Raw genomic sequence first — 25975 nt, 5'->3', positions numbered from 1 at the left:
CACACCACTTTGAGCTGCTCAATGAAATATTCTACACACACACACACACACACACACACACACACACACACACACACACACACACACATATATATATATATATATATGTGTGTGTGTGTGTGTGTGTGTGTGTGTGTGTGTGTGTGTAGAATATTTCATTGAGCAGCTCAAAGTGTTTCATTTAATATACATATTAAATAAACATGTTAGTAAAGAGGTACTCAGAACTTTGCAATTTTATTCTGCATTATAAGGAATTTATTCTATCAAGGAATTTCATATCTGGAATGATAACTCTACACTCATAATTCACATAATTCATAGAATAAATTAATGTAAATCAGTTACATGATTATCACCAATCAGCATCTGCATAATTATTATCCCCAGAATAATTTCAGCAAAATCAATCACCATGATGACACCTAATGCCTTAAAAAATAAAGCTAACTCTCCACCTAAACGTCAATCAGTCTCAACTACCCCGCTGTGAAAGAACGGAATCAAATTAATGTCTGAAATGACAGTCCATCAGTTCCAACAAGTATCCTGTCTATGCTCTATCCTCTTCCTGCCTCAGAGGGTCTGTATTTACAACGCGATTTGCCGAATATCACAAGCATCTTTTCCTATTACCCGCCATATTCCATTGGCTTCTACTGCTTGTGCCTGAACTGGGAGCCCCAATAAAATATGGGGATTGCTACAAACACATGAGGATGACATGACTTGTCCCTTGATTTACTTACAATACAGTTGGATCAGTTGTGGATATTTTTTGGTTGTAGATCAAAAGTGTTCCTACCAAAATTATTAATGAGACACAATTTTAAATATTTAAAGAATACGCTCTGGGAAAGATTTGGTTATTCAACAGTGTTAGGACTTAAGTCTCTAATTCTGTATTTGGTTACAAAAGTGGAACAGGACCTTTTTATAATATATAGTTATAATCAGCTAAACTATCTTTTCATCATTTTGTTATTATTTTACACTGCATCATTGGATGCCTCTCATGGGATGTAGGTCTGGCCCTGGGATCTAACACAGACCCTTATAGCCCCTGAATTGCAAGGCAGCCCCCAAGCCTCAAAGTCGGGATCTTTAAAACTAGCCCTATTACAAGGTGTTTGTTGACATACCACTTCTGAATATTTTGAGCAAAATTGTATTTAATTGCTCCATAATATGAGTGCACATAAGTGAACACTAATATCACACGTTCAATAACAAGGCACAGCCGTATAGATGCAAAATAGGTTACATACATGGGGAGGGGACCCTCAACAGAGCTTGCAGGGGGCCAAAGGATTTTGTTTTACGTCAATGGTCTGGCCTTTTAACGCATCTATTCTCAAGAGGTAGCTTCAACTCCTGCTGATCCAGATTGGTACAACTAACTGAACAGTATGATTGGGTCAGAATAAGGGGAAAGCTGTTTTATGGTATCATTAGAATTGTATATGTGTATGGAGGGACGTGTGAGTGGTTCTAATTAAATAATTCTCTGTGAGTATAATAATCAGACATATTGTTTTATACTGCACTGTTTCTTTGAATAGTCGGCCCCATGTTTCTGATACTTTAAGTAAAAATGAACGGATTCAAAGTCTTATCAGCTGTGTTCTGTAGTGTTACAGCACAGCCAAAGCAGCACTGCCTCCCAGTGAACACAGCAGGCAAATGTTCATATTATCGGCAATATCAGAACTAGTTCACTTTGAAATGAAATACCGCATACAGCGATGTGAAAAAATAATGTACCCCGTTTCCATTTTCTTCTATTTTGTTGTCACATTTAAATATTTCAAGTCATCCAACTAATTGCAGCTTTTAAAATGATGATTTTATTTATTGAAGGTAAAGAGTTAATCAAAACCTCTATCACCCATGTGAAAAAAGTAATTCCCCCTAAACCTAATAACTGCTGTACCCATGGTAGCAACAACTTTAAATCAAACATTTGTGATAACTGCCAATGAGTCTTTTACATCGCTTTGGCAGAATTTTGGTCCACTCTTCTTTGCAGAATAGTATTCATTCATTCACATTAGGTTTTCAATCATGAACTGCCTTTTTAAGGTTATGCCACAGCATCTCAATCAAATTCAAGTTAGGACTTTGACTGGGCCGCTCCAAAACCTTTATTTTATTTGTTCTTTTGTGACCCCGTCTTTGAAGCTTACTTGGAGGAATTTTGGTAGGTTGCACACTCCTGGGAAGGTTCACCATTGCGCCACCTTTTCACCATTTGTAAGTAATGGCTCTTATTGTAATTTGCTGGCGTTCCAGACCTCCAGGAATGGATTTGTAACCCTTTCCATATTGATAGATGCCAATGACTTTGTTTCTTATCTGTTCTTGAATTTCTTTAGATCATGTGTTGCTTTTTGAGACATTTAGCCTACTTCACTTTGCAAGACAGGTTCTATTTAATTAATGTTTAGATTCAACAGGGCTGGCAGTTGTCAAACCTGGGTGTGTCAAATGAAATTACATTTGGTTAATTGGTTGATTTAGTAATCATAATGTAGAAACGGCATTTTGTGTTTACTCTTTGTTTATCTTTGTCTAATATTAAAATTAGTGAACTGAAATATTTAAGTGTGAAAAATAAGCAAAACTGAAGAAACTGGGAAGGGGAAATACTTGTTCCTTCAAGTATAGTGAAAGCCAAGGATGTCTAATTCTACGTACAGACAGGCTTTTTACGAAGGAATGCATCTATAGAGGTTAACATAACGATAGCAGTAAAAGTTAACTGCAGGAAATATACATTTACTTCCATTTGCTCCCTGGCATGAGTCCAGCCCAACAGAACAGAGGAGGTAAAATATTATAGTTCAATACATATAGAACATCAAATAACCAATAGGATGAGATGTACTGTGCCCAGTGTAATTATAACATTAAGTTTTATAACCTCTAATGAAAGCAATTCTGTTTTGTGTAAATGAGGCACAGCCTGCAGGATATGGTTCATAACAGTGCAAGGTCCGTCTGTAAATCATGGGACCTTTAACGCAATAAAAGTAGAGGTTACTATTTAGAACAGAATCCAAAAAAGATGAAACACAAACAAGTCAAAAAATAGTAAAATAGAAAGAAATAACAGGAATACTAAACGTTATACTCATATGATATGGCATAGATTTGCAGTTACTAATTGACAAAAGATTTGGAGACTTCTATGCAAACTCATGGCTAGAAAATGTTTACTAGACCATTAATCTGCAACAATACAATCATTACAGCAGTTCTGATCCTGATTTTACAATATCGTAGCTTGGCTGTTATAAAATTCTCATAAATATATATTTCAGCTGCCTCTCTCATTGCCAGTCAATTCTTAATACATATTTGCTCACTAAACAAGCCAGGTCATGCCCAATTCTGAGTAGACCCTTGCTGCCCTTAACAGAGAAAAGTCACCTCCTTGTTAAAAATATTAATTTGCCATCCATGTGATAATGGATTGCTGGTATATCTCATTTTTAAATATCATAAAGACTGTAGTGATAAGTTGGAATAACACATTATTACACTGTTTCCTAGAAAGAGTGTGCTCTTTAGGTAGGACACAGATTTCAATCTTTCTCCAATAATTTTTCATATCTCTTCCAGATGATGCAGCAGAGGAGACGGCATGAAGCCAAAAGCGTAAGAGACACTTGGTGTTACAAGAAATGTAAGGTCAGTGATCTCTCACAGTTCCAAGGACAGTTTTGGACATTGTCTCAGTCTCTACTAAATGATTGGCAGTTACCTGGACAGATTGATATATGTATACATAGTCTTCACTGTCATTAGTCAGGCTGCATTCTTTGGGTCTGGTTAAGCAGAATATATTATCTGCTGTAATATACTTTTTTATTGAATTTATCATAGTAGTGACCATTCAGTATTATTCTATGCTGTAAACCAGTGTGCTTTTACACCTATTAAGTGCAGTAATATCGCATACATGTACAACCCCCTTCACAAAATGGCGAAAGGGGCAGCTGACCCTGTCACTGCAAGGTGAGGAGAGCACCTGAATGCTCTGTCTCTTTGAGTACTTACAGGAGTGACCATGTAACACTTGGCCCATGACACAAGCCCAACCATATGGCCCAGTAATAGAGTAATAGAGGCACTTAAAACACATTTGAATGGTAATAATTAGAAGAATTTGATCTTAATTTGTATTTCTTTATCACTGAATTTTTTTCTAACAGCAATTATATTGTTAAATGTTATTGTACAATACAGCGCTTAGTCCAGGGGAGTATGAGTGCAAGCACAATCCAGTAACGGGCATCTAGCAACCCAGTACTGGATTCCCGACCCCAAGTGTGAATAACCTTGCCAATTCCCTGCTATTGAAATAGTCATTCAAGATGACCACATACCCGATTTTCAAACTACGAATTACTACAAACTAATAATTTATTCTATATGTAATGCTAACCAGTTATATCACTCCATTCTGTATTAATATTAACAATATCACTATGTTTGTATAAACAGCAAGGCCATAGAAACTGAAGTATACTATGGATGTTAAGCGAAATGTTTGCTAGTTGCCACATTTAGATTTATTCACACATTGTTGTTTTCATAAATATTTTACATGTTCCAGCTGTTTTATGCACAAAATATCACAGGAGGAATGTTGTTTTATAAACTGAATGGTATGTAAGATGCATGGTCTCCCACAGTTTGTACCAAATTCCCTCTGTATTACGTGATTCTGGCATACACTTGAGTTGTCTCTGGACATTGTGACGAGGGTATTGGCTTCACAGCTTCTGCAAAGTTCTTGGAGACTATGTGTTCCTGCAACTTCATAACAAACCCATACTTTAAAATAAATTACATGTTTTAATGTTAATGGACCATAATTATTCATCTATCAGTTTATGGAGTTTCCTTAACAACTAAAGAAGACAACACACAAACAAGCATGTATTAAGTAACACAGCTTGGTACAGAAGCCTTTTTTTCAATGAAAGGAAGCAGTAAAACACATATGGAATGGAGAAAGAATCCTGGTGTTTTGTGCTCATTAACCCCCTGTGATTTATTCTACCCCATTCTTCCCCCGCATGGATGAATCCACCCACCACAGGAGCCTTAAAAGGATAGGTTGTGTAACTGCCTTACCTCCACCCCTTACCATCATCTAAAATGACGTCATGCTCACACACAATGCTGCCACTGAGCAACACTGCCTATCCCTTCAGCTTCACCTGGCTCACTGCATAGGATTTATTAAGGGGCTTCACTGGCTCTTTCTCCTCAGTCTTTCCTCAGCTTAAGTTCTGGAAACAGAAGTCTATATAAGAGCTGCACATAGCTTCACCAGGAGTTCTGCTGTACTCCTCATATGAAAAGGATGCATTATAAAGACATGATGCCTTTAAGTGCATTGGTTTGTTCTATCTGGTGTCTGTCCTCAGCTCTCACCATTGCTGCTATGATATCTGTGAAGAATGACTTGGACAATGGGATTTTGGTGACTGAAGAAGGCAAGTAAACTGCAGCTTTCATCTTCATTTATATTTCTTGATGTTTGTATATATTGTTCTGGTTTGTTACAGTTGTTTACTTTGTTTTTTTTTTACTTTTCGAACAAATTAAAATAACACATTTTTTATTTTATTTTTTGCTATTTAATGGTATTATGAATATATCACTGTTGCATTGTGCAATGTCTTACAGCTGTAAATGTTGTAGACCCTTTGTGTGCCTGTCCTACCTGTACTTGAAAGGTTAAGTCTGTTTTAATGTAATATAACTTTTTGTTTTTTTGTATTTTTAGTTGCTTTAACAGATTGCCAAGTGAAAGATCTTACCAAGTGGGACAAGCTATTTACAATGCTGGAAAACTCTCAGATGAGAGAGAACATACTGATCCAGTCTGTAGATGAAATCATTAAGGTGGAACTGCAGACCCTTAGAGAAGAAATGCTACAGCTTGCAGGCGACTTGGGAAGTACCTTAGTGAATAGCATTAACATTGCCACCTCTCAGATCACAGACCAGCTGGACAGATCTTTAACATCGAAATGCTTCCAAGCTCTGCAGCAAGAGAACAGCTTGGAAGCCAGGAAGGACACTATACTGGAGCATTCGCTGCTGTTAAGTCTTAATATATCTGATAGGCTTGAAAGACTTGAAAATGCCTTAAAACAAAGAGCTGCAGGGGAAGAAGTGCAGAGGAATAATGCCCAGTCTCACTGTGCAGAAACCGGGGCTAACCTGGCTTCAGCATTACAGGAGATCGCACAGCTATCATCTACCCTTCAGCAGACACAGAAATACGTCAATCAGCGATTCCTGCCCGCAGGTAAGTAAGCTAACCCCCCCGCTTGGCTGAGAGTCATAGGAGTTATAAGCCCAAAATATCTGCCTCATTTTACTTACAACTTTAGTTTAAATCCTGTAATACTTAGCAGTCAAATTAAATTTCTACCCATTGTGTGCATCTATCCCATTATGCTTTTGTCCAGGAATAATGAGAGTCTGAATTCACAACAGCTGTAGAATAGTGATGTGCCTGAGGAATAGCTTTCATTCATACTCTAAACCGCTGAGAAATCATTCCCCAAAAAGGTTTATGGCCACGGTTATTTTTTGTTGGTAATTCATAAACATGTACAAAACATTAAAGTATCTGCTGTCAGAAGTGTATTAAAATGCCATTAGTAACATATACAATGTGTTAAATGCTATTTTTCATTTGTTAAAAGAAAATACTATGATGCAATGTAAAATGTAGTGGCATTTTAAACCAAAGAATTGAAAACTTTTCTCCCACTTCAACAATTACCGTTTAGATAATTATTGGTAGATGGTTTTGAAAACTGTACACTGCATGGAAAGGCTATGAAGATTGGAGCAAGTACTGCCATGTGGCTCCCCAAAAACTTGTTAAAAAATACAAGATTACAGAAGCAAATAGCTTAGAAATCCAGTAATAGGAATATAGGAAGGATTCTTTGCTACTCTAGACACCCTGGTGGTTATATATGGAACTGCACATTAATAGAGAAAATTATTCAACCATTTCCTTAAAACCTTTACACAAGAATGGTCCAGGGGCTTATGGCTCCTATTTCCTCTTTGCTGCATTAAAATTAATTTCTACCCTACAGGATCCATCCTATACGAAGCAAGGTTATCCAAAATATGGTCTATTTTGAATAGGTTTCTGACAATACGGTCTCAAAATCCAGTGTTTTGTGTTTAAAAAATTAGGAATGGTTTCATTTTGATAACTTTAATTTACCAGAAGTCATTTACAGAAAACATTGTACACTAGATGGGTCATCCCCTGTGGTATATAAAGTTAAAAATTTTATGACACCCTTTAGAATAACTGATGCTTAACTAACGAGAATTTAGCATATTGAGGAGTAAACTCAAGAAATTTATGAAATGGGTGATTCCCTATGACATTGTGCCCCTTAGTTTTCCATTTACCTCTGCATATAGTAACAATAATAATAATTATTATTGGAAGTTATTACAGATGCCATTTACTCCATTCACTTTCATTCAGTTACGCAAATCATTTCAACTTTTCAAAATGTGCCCCTAACACTTTTTTATAATGCCTTAAAACATCTCTATTGAAGTATTAACATATATTCATTTGCAACAAATTAAACAGAGAGCGGAAGATGTACTAAACTATACATCATTTAAGGTGCTGGGGCTGTTTCACATTTGGGGCACTTTTTGAAAATGTAAACCCCTTGTGGGCTATACTCCCCCCGGTTGATTTTATACCCCCCAGAACATTGTGGAAGAGGGATATGATGTCATATACCACCACTAGAGACATGAATATGATACTACACAGATCTGTGATCTCCTCAACCAGCCCATTGAGAGTGTGATGCGCTGGAGATGCCCATAGTGAACCTGCCACCCCTCCCCCAGTTAGCCTAGGCTATAATATGCTACATTTTTTTAGGTTATCTCACCACATTAGCTATACATTATACAGCTTACACCTTGTAACAGGAGAGGAGTCCTGTTTTTGGCCCAAACTTTGGACCCAGAAATGTTAAAGTTGAAATATCCAACTCTTTTACAAAGTACCAATTAGTGAACTCCATACCACTCGGGAGACAGGGATCAGATATCCATACAAAAGTCACCTTCCATACCGTGGTCATCTGAGAACGTTTTCTCTAGCAAATCATTGCTGGACAGGATAGCATTAAAGAAAACATAAAATCATGTTACACCAGCTTACTTTGTCAAATATTTTAAAACTTTTTCACAGCACATAAAACAAATGAACTTTTATTGCATGTGCTGCAGTCTTTTGAAACTTTGTGTGATGATATATAAGAAACATATGCAGCATTGATATTAAAAAAGTATGAGTCCACTCCTTGTGGACCTTTCAGTGTAATGTGTACACTTTGTATTTTCGAAAGACTGGGGAGAGATTAGTTTTACTCGGTCCTGCAGTCAAGGTTCCTATTATGACATTATGTTCATAACACTTTATTTTAGTTTAAAAGGCATGCAGAAGAATTAAGACTAATGATATAGAGAGTTGGCAGTCAGTAGAGTAAGAAAATATTTTGGAATCAATGAAAACAATTGTAACACTTAGCCAAAAGGGAAGCAAATGAAACGAGACAAAAGAGTGGGCAGAGAAGTTTATTTTACCAAATGGATTTCGTAGCATGGAACTAATGCAGTTTTGATATGTTCATAACTGGCTTTGGCTTGTCTTTTCTTGGACCTGTTTGATAATAGAACTGAGTGGAGATTTGTAGACTGTGCCACATTTTTCATTAGAAAGATGCTTAGGGCTTTTAGCCTCCATAGAATGCTAGTATGCTATGGTACCAGTCTGGGGCCAGCAGGCTCCAACATGTGTGCCTGGTAATAGGGGAGAATGCAGTGACTGTGTAGGTTAGGGATGATGGATGCACGATTGATGTTGAGTGACTGTCAAATTAATGTTAGCATTGGGCACAGAGAATATAAGTTAAGTTTTTGCGCAATTGAGTTTTAGGCATCCAGTTGGAAAAAGGTGATGCAACTGGTGACATCATTAAAGGAAAAAGATCAGGGGAGGAAAGGTAGGTCCAAGTGTCACCAGCATACAGGTAATGCTATAAGCCAAAAGACGAAATTAGTTTTCCATGGGAGTGTAAAGTAAAAACAGAAGATGAACTTAAACTAATCTTGGGCTATTCTGAGAGAGGAAGTGAAGAGGAAAAGTTAATGGAAAATGATAAAACTAAAAATGCAAACAGGGAGGAAGGATAAGAACTAGGAAAGAACAGCGTCACGGAGACCATGATTGTGATGGGTTTATAGTGTCAAAAGTAGCAGGAAGGCCAAGTAGGGATTCTTGGATTTAGCAGTGAGTAAAATGTTTGTCAATTTAGTAAAAGTGGTTTCAGTAGAGTGTTGAGAGATGTAGTTGTTTTGTGTGCAAAATTGACATTTTCATTTGCAATACTAACTGTGTAAATGTGTACATATTTCATACATTCACTATGGCATTCATAATTGCAGACATTAAGCTTAGCATAGAATTTTTTCCAATACTTGTGTCATAATTGTTGCTGTAGTACAATTTGTTTCAATCAGTAAATGTTAAGAAAAGATGTTACAGTGGATTTGTAGCTTTTGTTATATCACATTTTAATGTGCTTTGGTGGTTTTTATACAGGACAAAATATGGGTATATAATATGCTAATTATGACTTTGACTTCAGTGTTCCCCTAAATGATTGATTTCCGTGTGCTCTCTCATGGGCTTTAGTACGGCTCCAGACTGCCTGAAATAACCAGGCAGTACATCACATTACATCATTTAACAGGATCTAGTATGGCCAATGTTACTCGGAATTGTAATCACCACCCCAGCAAGAGACAGAATGCTGAGTCAATATTGCAGAGCACTAAAACATATTTGGACCATGGTAAAACGGGAGCCGCTTAATTTGGAACAATCAGTAACACCTTTTTAGGGAACGCTCCAATTCTTGCTCTCTGATTGGTTTGCGGCATTAGTCAGTTATACATCCCCCATACTGCAGGGTAGCATTTTATCTAGACTGGTCAGCAATATGTAAAAATTATATGTGTCCTGGAAAACATGGCCAATGTGGTCAATCAAGTCCACATTCCTGTGGCCACAGATACATGCTCCCCCTCTAGACCATCAGTATCAGTTCTATGAGAAACCCTGCTGCTGTCTTGCTGGCAAAGGGAAAAGAGGATTGATATGTATTAACCAACCTTATTTAACATTATAGTGTAATACATAACTTAACACGGTTTCACTTCTCACCCTTTTGTCTTATGCTGTGTGGCTTTTACCATGAAAAAGCAACCTAGCATTCTACTAAAGAATGTTCTTCCACTCTACCTGGATCTAATGCCAAGGTTCATTGGCACAGTGGCAATTATTAGAACACAGTTACATATGCAGCTTAGATTCCAAGGGTTAAAGCTGGCTTTAGGATGTAAGGGATGAAGCTGGTTCTGATTAAATATGCAGGACAGCAGTGATGAGTTTGTCATTCTAAACCGGAACATAACACAAACATTGCTTGCTGCTGCTGGACAGTGAACAGAATGCCGACCCAAACCATGCATGCCGTCTGCTCTCCAGATTAAGTACAATACATCATGTACACACCAAGCTTATGTAAATAAAAAATTGAGCATAAATGCCAAAAAACACACAAGGAGCAAGTACATTGTGAACGTTTATAAACAGTTTCTCCAGTCTGCTGCATTCACTCACAAGACACAATACACGGAGCTACGTGCCTTGTATAAATATAATAGTGCATAAAAGCCAAGAATGAAAAATATGAAATACACAGGGAAATGTAAAAATCTTTAGTGCATAAAATTATTCCTGGTTCAAGGAAAAGACAGAAGAAGGCCATGCTGGCCTGGCTCTTTCTCAATATCTGTACTTGCGTGCTGGGATGTTTTCTATTAATTAACAACTTATAGCTTGTGCCTTTTGTTTTTCAATCAATGTAAAGGGTTTTTTTTATACATTTACCTTTACATACCAACACCAACAACTGGTAGTTAGGATGTGTACACACAAAATGGGTTTCTCATACATATATTACTTCATTTAATCTGTAAACACCATTACATGAGAAATGCGTATTGAAGTATAAAATGAACGATTTGGGGGAAAAGGCAGATCAGTTACATAACTGGTAAAGTTAAGAAACAATTAAAAATAAATCATTTTCAAGAGATCCCTAACTGCAGGTATCAGGAGAAAGACAAATAAAATCACTTCTGAAGATCATGTCAAGTTTACCTAGTAAAGCACATATTGTCACTCAAAAATCTATTCTAATTTTTAGGGGAAAAATTGGTCAACTCCAAAGCTTCTTCTGCTCAAAACGAACACAGGGCTCTGAACAATGAATTTCAATGTATAAATATACAAACACATATATTTAGAGAGCCTTATAGATGTATTCATCATGTGTTTTTTAAAAGCTGCACAGACGCCTGTTAACTGAAAGCTAGACCTCTGCAGTTGGTTTTGATTTGTTGCAATGCTTGGAGGAGAGCCAGCACAGCTCTTAAGGGAGTTTCTAATCACACTGTTGTTGGTCTTTTACAGAACTGTTTTTAATTTAAGTGAGCCCTTGATAATCAAGTCAAAGGACCATTAATTAAATAGCCTACTTCAGATGGTGTTCCTGATATTTTAGGAGCAGGATCTGAACGAGGTGACCAAACTTTAATTGGGAAACAAAAATATCCAGAATGGTTTTATCAAAATAATGAAATGAAACATGGCTTTGTCTTCGCTGAAAGTGAGTAAAGGTGGTATGGTTCATTTGCTCAGGTCAAGGGCATGGATAATTTAAAGCCACATTGTCTCATCTGTACAGGAAATGAGTAAGACTAATTCCCTGCTATGAGGCCCCTTAAACTTCCTATAATATAATGCTACTTTATTAAATATTGCAAAAATAGTGTAATGGTACCATAGTACGACTGCTATACATACAATAAGTCAGGGCCCAATTGCACTACAGTATAATTACTGTTTATAGTCTTTTTATGTCTAGTCATCTGACGTGAGTTGTATTCTTCCAATGGTTGGGAATCTTACTTAAACTTTAAACTTGAATATATAGTACCGTATATATATATATATAAAACTTTAACATTGTGTTTCTATGGTTGTTCAGTGATAAATATATATATAAGTAGTGTATATGTGCAGACAATTCGTAATAGGCAGTAATTATTTGTAGACATAGACCTCTTGTGCATGACTTGATGCACCAGTCCTACTTCGACCCACTGGGACCATTGGTTTTTGAGGTGACAGCCAGTGACCCAGCTCCACATTTAGACCCCCCCCAAGACTATTTATATTATATTAATGATAATGTCATAACTATTTTCTGACAAACATAAAATAGAGGCAACAATAATTCTGAGAAGGGGAAAAAGGGCTGGTGCTGTAAAAGATTTATACTATACTATTATATTTTATACTATACTATAATATTCAGGATGTTGCACACCTTTATTCTTCAAATATCCCTTTGTTGAAGTTATTGAAATTAGAGTCAGCCTACCCTAACTGGTTAAGTTATTGGTGGCACCAAAGGTCAAGGATGCGCAGCTCATGACCACATGCGCTTGATTTTACCATTACTTGTGCCATTGACACCATAAAGGGGGTATTTCTTAGGGAGGCTGTCCCTCTTATATAATACTTTAGTTATCTCTATTGTAATGACTGCTCTTATATTGCTAAAGAGCAGCTGCTGAAGAAATTTAGCTTCTGTTTTTCTGTGAAAGAATTTATAGTCAGGGTATTTGTACATTCCTGGGAAAGTCCCAGGGTAGGCTACCTGAAGCTCTAAATCCACTGCCTCTGTCCAGACAAAAAATAATCTGACCCAACTCTAGGTCAATCCCCAGAGTTCTTAGGTGTGTATATATGGATGTGTTACATCAAAGAAGATCCCTGATTCTCCTGGGTAAAACCTGCATCATTTCCCCAAAATATATAGTTCCCCAACTAAACAAAAAATATAGTATTAAGGAAATAATGGCTAAAACAGAGACCACATGGTCTCAAATTCTTGGTCATTTCTTGGGCGTTTAATTTTCAGAAACTATTTTTAAAGGGATACTGGCACAATATTAAAATGAAAAACTAAATTAAGAGTAATCCTCCGAAAAAATCCATGGGTGTCTATGGATTGATTGCACTGGCTCATCCAGATTTAGAACCAGAAATGTCTCACATTTGTCCAGATAAACAATGCCTCAAAGTTTTTACTTCACCAGTCCTTAGTTACATGAAAAATTCAAAGCTGATGCAAATTGTAATATCCATTGATTTCTAAACATGCATTTTCTTTTGTTTTCAGGTTGTGATGCAGCAATATTATTCCCAATGAGATCACCCAAAATTTATGCAAGTGTGCATCCCGTAGATAGGACTCTGGAAGCCTTCACATTTTGTGTATGGGTTAAAGCAACTGAAGCCTTGGACAGAACTATCGTTTTCTCCTATGGCACCAAACGAAACCCTTACGAAATCCAGCTGTCCTTGAGCAATCAGTCTTCTGTACTTCTTGTAGGTGGGGACAAGAACAAGGTATCTGCAGAGGATGTAGTAGAGTCAGGCCAATGGTCACAATTGTGCGGCACATGGAGCTCAGAAGAAGGCAAAGCAGAATTACTGGTGAATGGAGAAATTAGAGCTGTATCTTCAGATGTAGCAAAGGGTCACACCATCCCTAATCGAGGAATTTTCCAACTTGGGCAGGAAAAGAATGGTTGTTGTGTAGGAGGCGGCTTTGATGAATCATTAGCATTCTCTGGCAAGATCACAGGCTTCAATTTATGGGATAGAGTTCTCAGTAATGAAGAGATAGATGCAACTAGACAGGAGAACGGGTGTAACATCCGGGGTAATGTTGTTGGTTGGGGAACTACAGAAATCCAACCACATGGGGGAGCCCAATACATCCAGTAGTTTTGCCACCTCTAATATTAAGTCATGCCAACACCAAATGTTTCAAGTAGTTGATGCAACATTGATTTGAATCCCTGCAGCTTAGATATTAGTACATCCAGTGGTCTTGCCACCTCTAATATGAAGCTGTACCCAACACCAAATGTTTCAGGTAGAGGACACACCATGAATTAAAAATCCCCAATAGCTTAAATATAATGACATGACCTCTTGAAATCAAGCTATGTATACATGTGGACAATATGCTCTTAAACCATCACACGATACTAATCGATAAGGCACATTCCCTCTCTTTTACTGTATAAGTGCAACAGTAACACAGACTGTTAAATTAGTTGCAAAACTCAAAGAGTGAAGGTTTCTGTTAAATGTGAATGCAAATATGCAGCTAAGAATCAAATACACTTAATAAATCCTATTATAACCACTTGTTTTAATCAACTATTATATGTGTAAGTATATACTGTTGTATTATATTGTAAATTGTTTTTTTTTAAGAATTGCAATAAAACTACTGTATTTTTGTAAAATTGTACCATAAGAAAATCAAAAAGACAAAATCACACTGTTTTAAATTTTAAATAAAGATTTAGATACTAAAATATAAATCAAACTCCGTTTACATTGTTCTCAGCAGGGACATATGTTATTATGAGCATGTAGGTTTAAAATGTGCGTAAGAACTGGAAGCTGTTAAAAAAAAAAATAGGCTCACATGAATGAAGATTTATTTCCAGTAACCAAATGTAAGGTTATGTCCCTATCTTAGAAATATCTGTTTACTTATGCAATGTGTATTCATTTTTTCATATTGTAAGCATTTTCTATGGTTGCAAAGCTTGTTTTTTTCTATAAAATAAATTAAAACTACTTTTTATTTTGAATGCATTCCGTTTTTATTTTTTATGTGTTACCAATTTTACACATAGAAGAACTTTGTGTGCCAAGTTAGATTTGCGGTGTGTATGTACTGTTTACTCTTTAAAGGGTCAATTTATTCTCTTAAAATTTGCTTTTTATAGATTTTTCTATACATATATGCATAGATATAGAAATATAAATATATAGATATAGAAATAGATAAACGATTAAATAGCTTTGTATGTAAAAATAGCTTTCTAGAGACAAATTAGAAAGGATATAAAGTATGCAGCATATAAACTTGTGCTTGTATATCACTTGGCCATTTACTAATGGCAAAGGCTTTTTATGGCCATAAAAAACATGGCCCATGCAATATATAAATATACTGTATAGATTATTACATATCGGTAATATTAAGATATAATTTACTCCAGATCGATGTGCTTAAGAAAATAAGAGATGTGGATAATTAAATAATGAAACAACATCCATCTAATTACGTATAAAACAAGTCTGGAAATCCTTATTGACATCGAAGACCCTTGAATTTTTCATAAATCTGCAAACATTTCAGCATTCTTCCCATTCTATTGATAATCAAGCATTTTAGTCACCAAGATCTGAGTATATAGTGTATTGTACCAAATATAAAGTGCACCATTAAATTTGGCTGTATTTGGAAATAAATGATCATACCTGGAAACCAGAGAAGAGGTGTTTCACCCGGAGATCTCCAGGTCAAAACCCCAAATCCTATGGGTCGTAGGCACGCCCCGCTCCCCTCTCATTTACCCTTTAAATGGCACCCATCAATGTGAGCGGGACCGCCCACCGACATCACTGGACTGCCCACCCACATCAGTGGGCAGTCTTGGCCGCGTCTCGCAAGGGAAGGCTCCGGGTTGCCGGAGTTACAGGTATGCAAATGATTTACATTAAATTTATGAAAAATTTGATTATAAGATGTGCATTTGTTTTATCTGGGGAATCTAGATAAATGATTTATCGTTAAATAAGGAAAAAATACATGTAAACAAAGATATATGGTACAGTTGGCATGAATATATTAAGAAAGGATGTCCCAGTCCTGTAGAGCTTATGGTTTAAGTAGCAGTAGAGAGCTTGCAGATATACAATCAGGGGAAAGAGGTAAGTGTAATATGTTGATGCTCATATTGAGCTTAATAAGTTAGGATATAGTACATATTAGTCAAATTATCATGATTAAAACTCTAAATGCATATAATGTGTTTATTATTAAAGATGTGAAAGCATTTTATAAATGATATAGAGAGGGTGATCTTTCTGCTGTGAACAGCATTCATTTACATATATGATCATAAATGAAAGTTATGGTCATTTTACTTGACCATATAATATAATAACAAATACAGTACATTAATTTAACATACCAAAGATGTGTCAGTGATGGGTCTGTCTGCCCTGTCTCTGCTACTGCACCTCAATGTCCCTCCTTACTCTCTTTTTTTCTAATATAATATGGAGAGATAAACATAAAGGAAAGCGATACAGGAGGGGGGTAAATGTGAAAGGGTACAGTTGGGCACAAAGGGGAAAGATAATGAGATAGTGGAGAAACAATGAAATAGAGGAGAAAGAGAGTGTTTTAAAAATATTTGTATGTTATTGCAAGAATGTCTAAGGGCAAGCAAGTGCATGGAAGCGTAGAGTATGTGTATGCATTCTGACAGTCTATCCATTCATGTTACTGTTTTGGGCCTAAAGGGTAAAGAATGAATAAAAAGAGCATATGAGCCAGACTGAGCATATAAGCCAGACTGAGCATATGAGCCAGACTGAGCATATAAGCCAGACTGAGCATATGAGCCAGACTGAGCATATAAGCCAGACTGAGCATATGAGCCAGACTGAGCATATGAGCCAGTCCTGACTAAGAGGAGACCAGAGACTGACCATTATGGGTACAATCTGGATGCTGGGTAAATCATATGAATGCAATCTGGACAAATCCTGTGTCTGTGTGTAATATGGGTGCGGGTGGCAGATCCATATGCACATACTATATAGTTAAAATGGGATAGACTTCGTAGCATACTTCAAATATGATTGCTGAAGACACAACTGTTCCTTACTCTTTAAATAGTTTTGTAATTTGGGGGAATATTTAGTGTCCAGTACTGTGGGCTGGATGTGTGTATCTATCAGTGTTTTCCCAATGCCCTATGGTCCCACTTTGAGAGAAATTCAGTCACATGGCGTGCTGCTGGATGTGTGTATCCATTGGTGTGGTGCTGCTGTTGCTGGTGGCCCTACAAAGCAAAATTGAGTCTGATCTATTCCTAAACCTTTACATGCTGCTGCTGTAAGTGAAAGATAAGCTCAAAAGGTGTCAGGGACCTCTCCTCCTCGGAATGCTCCTGAATGTCAAATCAAAAAACGTCTCCATATTTTGTCTGAACTGAATGGTCGTTAAAGAAATCCGTTGCCAGGGAAAGATTGCGGCAAAGAGGAAAAGAAGATTTTGTCCAAGTCGATCTTGCTTCCCATGTACAAGTCTATTAGTTATCAACTTTATCACATATTTTTAATGTTATTTTCTCCTGCTAGAATTAGGCATGGTGCCTAAACATGGTGCCTAAATCTACACATTTGTTCCTTCTATGAATACAATTTGTCTTACAATATTAGGTTGACAATACGCAAAGGCTTCTAAATAAGTTTTATTATTGAAATACACTTACATTAAGTGGTTACATTCACTACAATTTTCTCACCTTAAAATGTTAAAAATAAAACTCATTGCCCATACCTCTACTTCAAGTATAAAAATAAGGTGTTGATCTACTAGTTATATGGAATTTAACATTTTTAAAGCACAACTCAGCATTAGAAACATCATTCCTAGTACTGCTGAATATCTAAACCCTTTCCAGATTTATTATAATTTTCCAGGAAATGCTTAATTGCTAAGTGACACATAAGCAGGTAATGATAGGTGGTTGCCATGGAAACTAAAAATAAACATCAAATGTTTCTGTGTTATTTTTATATGATTTATTCTTCAGAGAAATGATTAAAATAACAGATGTACTAAGGTTTATTTGGAACAGCACCTTTAACTTAGAAAGTTAAATCCAAATGAAAAGTTTGGTGTTGAAACTTAGTCAGTTCACATACAATTGCAAATCAATTTATAATTATTTTGAAATGCTTTATTTTGGATTTTTTGTTGTTATTCTCTCACTGTTCAAATAAACCTACCATTAAAATTATACGCTGTAATAAAGGAAGATGTTTAACAGATGAAAAACCTTAGCATGCTTGTCCATATTTTATATTACAATTACACTAAAGAAAGATTAAGCGTAAATGAAACTCAAATAAATGAAAGTAGTAACAGTCAGGTCAGGATTCCAATATCTGGATGATAATGGCATCATAAAGAATTGCTGATAGCAACAATCTAAATGTTTCCCTACCTTCTCTGCCGACCACTCCTGCTTCTGCCGACCACTTCCGCACCTTCTTCTGCATCTTCTTCTTCTATCTTTTCTCTTCAATCCTTAATCTTCTTTTCTTCATCCGCATCTCTACAGACATAACCTGGCAACTTCCGTCAAATTGATGGTGGTGCGGTGACATCCTCCCCAATCATCCAATCGTGGAAAAAGACATCACCGAAAGTGCCGAGGGCAATATACTGGTGCTTGCAGTGATGTCCTCTCCTCCGAGAGTGAATGAGAGTGAATATGGGCAACAAATTATGTTCCTGAATTAAAAATGCTTAACCTAATGGGAAGGGAACGAAAATCGTTGCCCGAAAAACGAATAGATGGGCCAAACAGAAAAATTTGTCTGATTTTGGCCCAATTTTCACATGTCTATTGAAAAGGTACTACCATGACATGGACTAATCTTTAACACTGATGTTGTTAATAGGACCAATAGCACATAAAATGTATACCTTGGAGGACACTGCTTACAATTGCCACTGTGTGATCCACAAGAAGGTCCGCTTTGGCAATGGCTGCCAGAGAAATATAACTTGACAAATTCCGTGACAGCTCCCTGTTTCCTCGCTGAAGGAATTTCACAGCCACTGGGACAGCCAGGGACATAATGGTCGGTCTGTTATAATTCTGCAGATTCAAAGGGAAAAAATCTAGTTAGGTTCATTAGAAACTAAGTACTAAACAGATCAACCACATCTGACCATCGAAACAAAATATTTTGTGCCAATAGCAATATGTTGTGTGAGTTGTTGCACAATTTTTTTAATAGCACAACATTGTGCTGCATCTAAAGAGCCCATGGGCACTGGCAAGAAGAATAGGACAAACATGAATTTTAGGGATAACTGTTAATTATCCTTATATAGGCAAAATAGCTATTTTGTTTGGAAAGTTTCTACCACAGTGCATCAAAAACAACATTTCTTTATTGAAATGGAAGTAAAACAGATTATGCATTTTGCAGCGTACAATTATATCCTGATTTTCTTTAATTAAAAATGAAATCACTTGGAAAGAATGTTTCTAGAGGATACATGATTGCACACAAAATGCTCCTATGTAACCTTTGTGCGTTTGAATGATCCCCTTAGTTGGATCCTCAATGTGAAGTGCGACTCTTAAACAATATTTTTTAGGCGTACTGGTCTCCTGTGCTCCTGGTCCGACTCTGTAGTAAATATACAGGAGATGGAACAGAACATCAGCAGGTAAATTAAGATTACACCTAAAGGAATGACCTTAAGGCAAGGTGCAAACCTTACTTTTAAACAGGAAAACTGATGTGACTCAATTTGTTCAACAATTATTGATGGTTTGCATGCACCCTGTCAGCTCCTCTATCAGCCCCCTGATTAGCTTCTCAACCTCCAGGTGGGTAGTTTGTCCTTCAACAATACACAGGAATAGTAAAGTGGGGCAATATGTAGTTTTTTGCTAGCACATGTAAAGGAACCAAACCAGAAGGAGCAACACATCTAGCAGACAGATTATTAGATGAGTCTCTTGATTTCCTATAGCTCATAATCTAAACCTAGTTTGTTGTTGATGACCATGTCATTTTCTGCTTGTGCAGACATAATATGTTTGCCACTGATTGGCAGGAAAGTGTTCCAAGCGACAACACACATGTTTATGTAGATATCACATGCATTAAAGTGCTGGAGGGCCCATTTAACTGTTTATTTTGTGTGTGCCTACCCTGTCTTGTTGTACGCTGTCTCATGAGATGAGCATGTCATGCAATGTACGCTGAAGCTTCCCAAAAAATATACGCATGTGGATGATTTCCATAATCTGGAGATTCTGCTTAAAAAGATTCTGTGAACTTTTGTAAATTCAGTGAATCTGTCTGACAAGATATAATAACTACGCATACCCTAGAAAGGGAATTGTAGTTGAACAAATATGTGGCAAAAACATTAAAAAGCTTCAGGTTTTCAGGTCGAAAATACCCTCATTAATCCATGTACCGTATATTCCGGCGTATAAGACGACTGGGCGTATAAGACGACCCCCAACTTTTACAGTCCAAATATAGAGTTTGGACTATACTCGCCGTATAAGACTACCCCTCTACCCAGCGTACAACAACCAGCCAATCACGGCAAGCGATGTACCTTACCGGTGATTTGCTGGTTGATTTGCTGACATATACATACATGCACTGCCCTTACACACACACACACACATATATAATATATATATCTCTACACATATGCCTGTCCATACATACACATTTATACACTGCCCTCACCACACACCCCTGCCTTTACACACACATGTATATATATATATATATATATATATATATATATATATATATACATACACACACACGTATGTATATATATATATATATATATATATATATATATACACACACACACCAGTATATATATATATATATATATATATATATATATATATATATATATATATATACACACCATATATATATATATTTCTCCCCCCTTTGTCCCTTTCTCCCCATCTCTTACCTTATCTTCTGTCTTCTTTCTTCCATCCAGTTGTGGGAGCCCGATGTCTGGCACTTCAGACCTCGGCTTCCCTGCTCTCTAATCACTACGCGCCGGCTATTGATGCCGGGCGCCGGGACATGACGTCATCCCTGCGCTCGGCATCAATAGCTGGCGCCTAGTGATTAGAGAGCAGGGAAGCCGAGGTCTCAAGTGCCAGACCTCGGGCTTCCCTGCTCCCTCATCACTACGCGCCGGCAATTGATGCCGGGCGACGGGACATGACGGCATCCCTGCGCTCGGCATCAATAGCCGGCGCGTAGTGATTAGAGAGATTGGTGGCTTCGTGGAAACCTCCGGCTTGGTAAGTACCCGGCGTATAAGACGACCCCCCACTTTTAAGAAGATTTTTTGGGGTTAAAAAGTCGTCTTATACGCCGGAATATACGGTAGTTGTAAGTATTGTTGGTAGGATAAATACAGACATTAAAGAACACATATCAAAATATATGTTATGTAAAAGGGAAAGAAACAAATTAGTAACTTTAATAAATAAATGTCATACAAGAAGCTTAAATGCCATAAATATACAAGGCCTCTGATTTGTCTGACTTAGGTGAAGAAGGTAACCTAGGCCATATACACTATTCACTTACTCCATAAATTACCTCATTTCCAGGAAGCCATGCTGTAGTTAACATAGCTGTTTTATTACATCCTGCAGAACATATGTGGCCACATAGACAAACCATATTACCTTAAGAAAAATCTAAAGAAATCGTAAACCATAAGGTCTGATTCCATGACCCCTCAAAATGGTGGATTAACATATGGTTTGCGATTCAATGACCTGTCTAAAATCAAATCCTCTAAAATGCTACAATTCACGCCAATAAAAACATCCACACTTAAGCTAATCAGTGGGGTCCACTTTAAAAAATAATACATTAAATGCATTTCATAGTTACTAATAACAGCAATAATGTTTGAGAGTGCTTCTAGCAATGAAAACAGACAGAAAGGGGGTTTAAAAAAATTGCTGAAATGCTGCAAATACATTAAATCTAGGTTGTGTGTGTGCAAGGATGGAAGTATAAGTGTGTGTGAACATGGATGTGTGTGTATCACAAAATAAGTGGGAGGCAAAGGCAGAGACCCAAAGTAGCCAAGACATCAGGCAGAGCACAAAGACAAAGTTAGAAAGACAAATCCACCAGTCCTGTATTGGGTGACCCATCCATGACTATTGATCTATTGGCCTTGGAACAATGGAGGGGCTAAGAGAATTTTATGGGCAAAACTCCAGTTCCATAGGGACACCAATAGAATCACTGTGAGTTAAAGCAACAGGTAGTGAATACTGATACTCACTTGCAGTATGCAGCTCATGATGTCAGATGCTATTTTTCCATGTGGGGTGTCCTCGTCTTTAGCTGCAGCCTTCAGATTGTGCTCAAGGCAGGATTCCCAGAGCAAGACTAAAGCCTTGCCATGCTTTTCAATGGACTCTGTTTCTCTAATTGCAGTGGTGATCCGAGTGATACAAATCTCTACCACTGCCTGGTCATTGTCATTAGTTTGGTAATCCTGTTATAAACACAACATTTTTCATGAGCTGTAAAGCACATTACATTTTATTCAAGCAAAAAATACAGCACTGAGAATTACATTAATAAGCAACAGCAATATACAAGTAATAACAGTAGATCATACGTTTAATGTATATAACAATAACCAGAAACTGTTTTCCATGAAATTACCTAATCACCTTATGGAATGCATTCATTGGTTCTCCCATAATCACATTAAATTATGCAGGGTTTAAATTAGTATATTAGCTTTGTAAGCTTAAATGGATCAAGCAGTTTATATCTGCACAGAAATGTACTCATTAAAGATGAATTCATGCGACCAGTCCATGCAGCAATAGTGCCCTCTAGTGGTGATAATGTTGCTAGTAATTTCTGTGCATGTCTTAAATGGCTGCTAACTTTTGCCATGCGTCTAAATTAATTTCCGGGGGAAAGACATTGGTTTTACATTTATCATGTCAAAAAACATATATTGTACAGAGTACATGTAGCAAACTGTGTATTGTCCATATATCCAGCAATGTAAATGTTCTGTCCCAGAGAGGGTAGTCAAAAGAATATTATATCTTTTAATGGAGAATTAAAGTATGATGGAGTGTCTCACAAGCTTTGTAAACCTCTAGGATATATATATAAACCGATCAGCCATAACATTATGACCACCTGCCTAATATTTTGTAGGCCCCCCTTTCGCCACTGTGTGTTCTGACACCTTTATATCAGAACCAGCACTAACTTTTCAGCAGTTTGAGCTACAGTAGCTTGTCTGGTGGATTTGACCACACTGGCCAGCCTTCGCCCTCCAGGTGTATCAATGAGCCTTGGCCAACCATGATCCTGCAGTTCACCGCTTTTCTTTCCTTGGACCACTTTCGATACTGACCACTGCAGACTGGGAACACCCCACAAGAGCTGAAGTTTTGGAGATTCCTTGACCCAGTCGTCTAGCCATCACAATTTGGTCCTTGTCAAAGTCGCTCAGATCCTTACACTTGCCCATTTTTCCTGCTTCTAACCCATCAACTTTAAAGACGAAATGTTCACTTGCTGCCAAATATATCCCACCCGCCTGTCAGTGTTCATAATGTTGTGGCTGGTGTATATTATAATGATATTGATTAAGTTGAAAATATATATATATATATATATTTGTGAAATATTGCAGATTTTGGTACTTACCACAGAGGAAGAGATTATCTTGATCTGCTCCAGAGCTTCAGACAGACTGCTTTCAATCTCATAATCATCAAGGGAGAATAAATCACCTGCTCTAGAGAGATCTTTCTGTCCCAAAACCAAGTCAAACAAATGGTGCATGGCTGTCAATCCATTCACTGAAATGTATCTCCATTCACTGCAGCAGAAACAACTTAATGGTCACAAGCTCTTGTACAGATTGTTTTCATGAAATATTTCTTTTCTCCCATGATCTGGGAATGATATACAGCATTTACATTATATATATATATATATATATATATAATTATAAACACCCAGGTACTGGCATGTAATGTAATGTAATGTAAGATATATATATATATATATATATATATATACACACATTACATTACATGCCAGTACCTGGGTGTTTAGGCTGGTCCAGCAAAGTATTGCAGAGATGGCTCCAATTGGGAGCTAGGTTTTAGTTTTGTGATCTTGTTTTGGGTTTTCCATGTGGACCTATAAATAAAAACACTGTTTGCTGCAAAATCAGTGTCCCTGAGCTTCATTGCCCTAGATGACTGTGCTTAAGGTCCTGGAAAGTGACATTTGTGACTCTTTAGCTGAAAGGGTTTTGTCACAATATAATATTATTGTAGGCATCACTGGTCAGCCAGTCATCAAGATGTGAATCAAGCCCAGTTATCATCCGTAAAATGCAATCACGTCCTTTATTTTTCAGCCTGGCTGCCATGCTAATTGGTTTCAGGGGAATTCGGATGTGAATTCTCACCTCGAGTAATTTACTGAACCTGTTTCTGTACTAGCTCTGCCCACCTGAGGAACAAAATTTCACTACGTGCAGGCTTCGGAGCCACTTAGTCCAGTGCAACAAACCAAGCTGCTTGCACACTGAAAATGGGCAAATTAACAATGAATCCAGACAAAAATGAATAGGGGGGTTATTTTTGGATAACGTGTGGATGCTCTCAGATACATACAAAATGTTAATTTGTTAAGCACACAATTGCACCCACTTACTTTTTTAAATGTTACATTTGGTCTATATGTAATCACTGTTACATCAAAAGGAAAGAATATGAGCGTCTGCAAATACACTTAAAATTGATACTTTTGTAACAGACAGAAATACTTTGAGTACAATCACCAATTTTATTTCAAAACACGGAGGCTCATATTGTGCATTTAACCCTTTCTTTACTCCCAACAGCAGCAAAGAAAAAACAACATTAGTTAGGAAAGAATTCAAATAGGAGTGTACAAACAGTAACCCCTCCCACATATCAACATCCCATAAAAGGCCTGACACATCCATAATCCTCCTCTTTCTTTGCTGCTCCCAGACAGCAGATAAGTACCTTTTTCTCATTTACATATATTGTATTTAAATATATTGCCTTGCAGCGGTTTTCATTAAAGGGGCATATCCCTATTTCGCTGATTGATTAGTTTCCCTTTCCAGTACACTTGCCGGTTTGTGTTTCTTAAAGAGACATACCCCTATTGTATTTGTACATCATGGCTGGGCACCAATCTCCCTCTGGGGGTTTATCTGACAATGAAGCTTCCTTAAGGGAAGATCTTCTCTCTAACTTACCTCCTACTGATCCTTTTAAGGACTTAAACAATTCTGTGTCCCTGGCTATTGCCTCAGCTATGTCTTCTATGACTTCTACTCTGTCTGCATCTTTGACTCAAGCTATCCAGAGAACCATGACTGTACCATTGCAGACTTCTGTAGCCCCAGCTGATCCTGTTCCTCAGACATCTGGGGGTAAAAAAGCCTTATTCAAATCGCACCACACTAATGTGACAGCCTCCAGAACTATATGAAGAACGTGGATAAACCTAAAATCACGTGTGGTGTATAAAATAAACAAGTAGTATAATACTTCCCTAATACGACTGCAGCGGCCCAAAAACGAACACTCCTCCTCAGGGTGTAGAAATTCAAATGAACCAGACAATAATGGGGCGCAGATACATATAAGGAAAAAACAAATAAAACCAATAGTGTAGAGTGTATATTCCTTGGACTGCTCTACAATCTGCAAACCAGTGGACTTTTTTTTGACACTCTTCTAGCACTTTCGGTGCACGAACTAAATGTGAGTGTATCTTCTACTGGCAATTTTAAACATTCTCTCGGATACTGCACTATTTTAAGTTTATTTTTTAGAATCCACAAGGAACATTAAAGATATTTTGCATCCAACCTAGATGGGTCTGAATCTTCCATTGGTTTTGTGAGTGCAATATTTAATTCACACACATTATTGGTTTTTACACTCTACACTATTGGTTTTATTTGTTTTTTCCTTATATGTATCTGCGCCCCATTATTGTCTG

At 37.1% G+C, this 25975-nt stretch overlaps 2 protein-coding genes across 4 annotated transcripts in view; one reads left to right on the top strand and one right to left on the bottom strand.

The window, feature by feature from the left end:
* The window catches only part of VEPH1 (ventricular zone expressed PH domain containing 1), a 138080-nt gene that overhangs the window by 90108 nt on the left and 21997 nt on the right, over positions 1–25975 (bottom strand). For all 3 annotated transcript variants that reach the window (XM_053461392.1, XM_053461391.1, XM_053461393.1), the window contains exons 2-4: positions 23624–23798; positions 22224–22439; positions 18828–19002 (exon numbers count right to left, since the gene is read on the bottom strand). In XM_053461392.1, coding sequence (XP_053317367.1) covers positions 18828–19002; positions 22224–22439; positions 23624–23761 — 529 coding nt within the window. In that variant the 5' untranslated portion in view covers positions 23762–23798. The remainder of the gene's footprint in view (positions 1–18827; positions 19003–22223; positions 22440–23623; positions 23799–25975) is intronic.
* PTX3 (pentraxin 3) lies at positions 5225–14905 on the top strand. The gene is made up of 3 exons (XM_053461394.1): positions 5225–5510; positions 5804–6331; positions 13407–14905. Exons 1-3 carry the CDS (start codon positions 5369–5371, stop codon positions 14015–14017), a joined length of 1281 nt encoding a protein of 426 aa, XP_053317369.1. The 5' UTR covers positions 5225–5368; the 3' UTR covers positions 14018–14905.

Source organism: Spea bombifrons, chromosome 3, assembly GCF_027358695.1.
Source record: "Spea bombifrons isolate aSpeBom1 chromosome 3, aSpeBom1.2.pri, whole genome shotgun sequence".
Taxonomy (NCBI): Eukaryota; Metazoa; Chordata; class Amphibia; order Anura; family Pelobatidae; genus Spea; species Spea bombifrons.
The sequence above is the reverse complement of the archived record's forward strand: the minus strand, read 5'-3'. Positions and strand labels throughout refer to the sequence as shown.

Excerpts from the sequence above, each read along its gene's own strand:
- PTX3 (XM_053461394.1), top strand. The coding sequence starts at position 5,369 with ATGAAAAGGATGCATTATAAAGACATGATGCCTTTAAGTGCATTGGTT. Across the intron at positions 5,511-5,803 it reads GATTTTGGTGACTGAAGAAG|TTGCTTTAACAGATTGCCAA; the intron begins GCAAGTAAACTG and ends TTGTATTTTTAG. Across the intron at positions 6,332-13,406 it reads TCAGCGATTCCTGCCCGCAG|GTTGTGATGCAGCAATATTA; the intron begins GTAAGTAAGCTA and ends TTTTGTTTTCAG.